Source organism: Alnus glutinosa, chromosome 1 (assembly GCF_958979055.1).
Source record: "Alnus glutinosa chromosome 1, dhAlnGlut1.1, whole genome shotgun sequence".
Lineage (NCBI taxonomy): Eukaryota > Viridiplantae > Streptophyta > Magnoliopsida > Fagales > Betulaceae > Alnus > Alnus glutinosa.
The window spans coordinates 52,761,580-52,763,157 of NC_084886.1; the positions used below are offsets into that span (position 1 = coordinate 52,761,580).

Genomic DNA, 1,578 nt, shown 5'->3' on the forward strand with positions numbered 1-1,578 from the left:
TTCTTCTTCTTCTTTTATTTATTTTTTAATTATATAGTGCTCAATTCTTGACCAAATTCTTAGGTACAAATGTGAATTTTTCTTCACTAGACTACCTATGTCGCAGATGAACCCTAAGATAAAGTTGTATATCCATTACCGAAATTAGTTGAGAACCAGGCAGACAACTCCGAAAGCACATTATGGTCTATTGCTCGTACCAAAATCCTATGCCAACCTGATTTCCAAATCTTCTAGGACCATGTCCGCTTCTGGTAAACGATGCTTCCAGTTCCTTCCCAAAAAGAGCATTGAACTTCCTGTGATTATCGTCTCTAGCAACATGAGGATCTAAAGAGACAACAGAAAAGAAAGATAGCAGAGAACTCATCACTATTTTATCTTAGTTCTGAATAACTTATCCCAAACATGATAACAATTCATCACATAAATCTAGTTTATGTAGTAGTAAGTTACCTATACAGTACTGATTTGGCATTCCAAGACCCGCAAAATTTGGTTGCTCATAGGTTGGGCAAAAATCTTGCATTGGCTTCAGCTCCTGTCTGTAACAAGCTATTTGATTAACGGGAAAATCAGGCATTACACCTCTTGGTTGTCCATTTAGTTGGTAAGGAGGAAGTTTGCCTGTGAAGGACGTCTGCTGTAACAGCATATGATTAAGAGGATGATCAAACATTGTTGGCTCACCATGAGTTTGCTGGAAAAGAGAGGGAAGCACATTTGTAGAGCGAAACTCGAGGGGAGAATGATTGCAAGGATAGGTCTTTGCCTTCATGGAATTCCTCGCATAATGCAGATATGTTTGAGGACCTAGAGAATGCAAAAATGCCTCTCCCGTATATGGCTGAGTGTGATGCAACTGTGGGTGAGATTGCTGTGCATGCCAAGTGTGATTAGAGGACTCCAAGCCCATTAAACCATAATTAGCAGTGTGGCGTTCTGAACGCAGTTGAGAAGAGTTTTCACGACTGAGAGTGACATTTGGACCAGAGGACTTCTCAGCATTATGAACCTGTGAACTTGGGCTAAACAACGAATTCTCATCAGACGGAAGCCTGAAGTCATCACCTGTAATCAGACTGTCCTCATCAGGTAAAAAGCAGTAGTCATCAAAGGTAATCAAACTGTCTTCATCAGGCAAACAAATTTCGATGGTTGAATAAGATTTTTCATCAAAATCTCTGACAGGATTAAGTTTCAACCCCTCTTTAGGTTGGACTTTTGATCCAATTTTGGCCAGAATATCATCAGAGACCTGCTTGTTTCCCTTCATCTCACTTGAATCAGTTTGCTTATTGTAGCTTAAGGACATAATGCCTTCTTGATTGACCACATTGGGCCCATTTTCATCAACTTCTGAGGCAAAGAAACTGTTGTCCATCACTGGAGATGCAAAACCACAAGGCAGCGAAGCATCATCCTTTGTAACCCTGCATGGGGAACCTTTTTGGAGAAAAAATGATGCATCAGTTAATTGCAACTCCTTTGTAAAACTAGTTCCATGTAGAGCTTCCTGACTATCAGATTTTCCAGCATTCTCCTGGCTAAAAATGCTAATCACATTGTTATCAATAC

The 1,578-nt window shown here is 40.0% G+C and overlaps 1 protein-coding gene across 1 annotated transcript; it reads right to left on the minus strand.

Annotated features, from left to right (window-relative positions):
- Positions 1 to 716, minus strand: LOC133863275 (uncharacterized). The gene is made up of 2 exons (XM_062299229.1): positions 457 to 716; positions 1 to 330 (listed from the first exon to the last, which is right to left on the minus strand). Exons 1-2 carry the CDS (start codon positions 677 to 679, stop codon positions 188 to 190), a joined length of 366 nt encoding a protein of 121 aa, XP_062155213.1. The 5' UTR covers positions 680 to 716; the 3' UTR covers positions 1 to 187.
- Between the last annotated feature and the right edge of the window lie 862 nt (positions 717 to 1,578).

Excerpts from the sequence above, each read along its gene's own strand:
- LOC133863275 (XM_062299229.1), bottom strand. The coding sequence starts at position 679 with ATGTTTGATCATCCTCTTAATCATATGCTGTTACAGCAGACGTCCTTC. Across the intron at positions 331-456 it reads GCCAAATCAGTACTGTATAG|ATCCTCATGTTGCTAGAGAC; the intron begins GTAACTTACTAC and ends TTGTCTCTTTAG.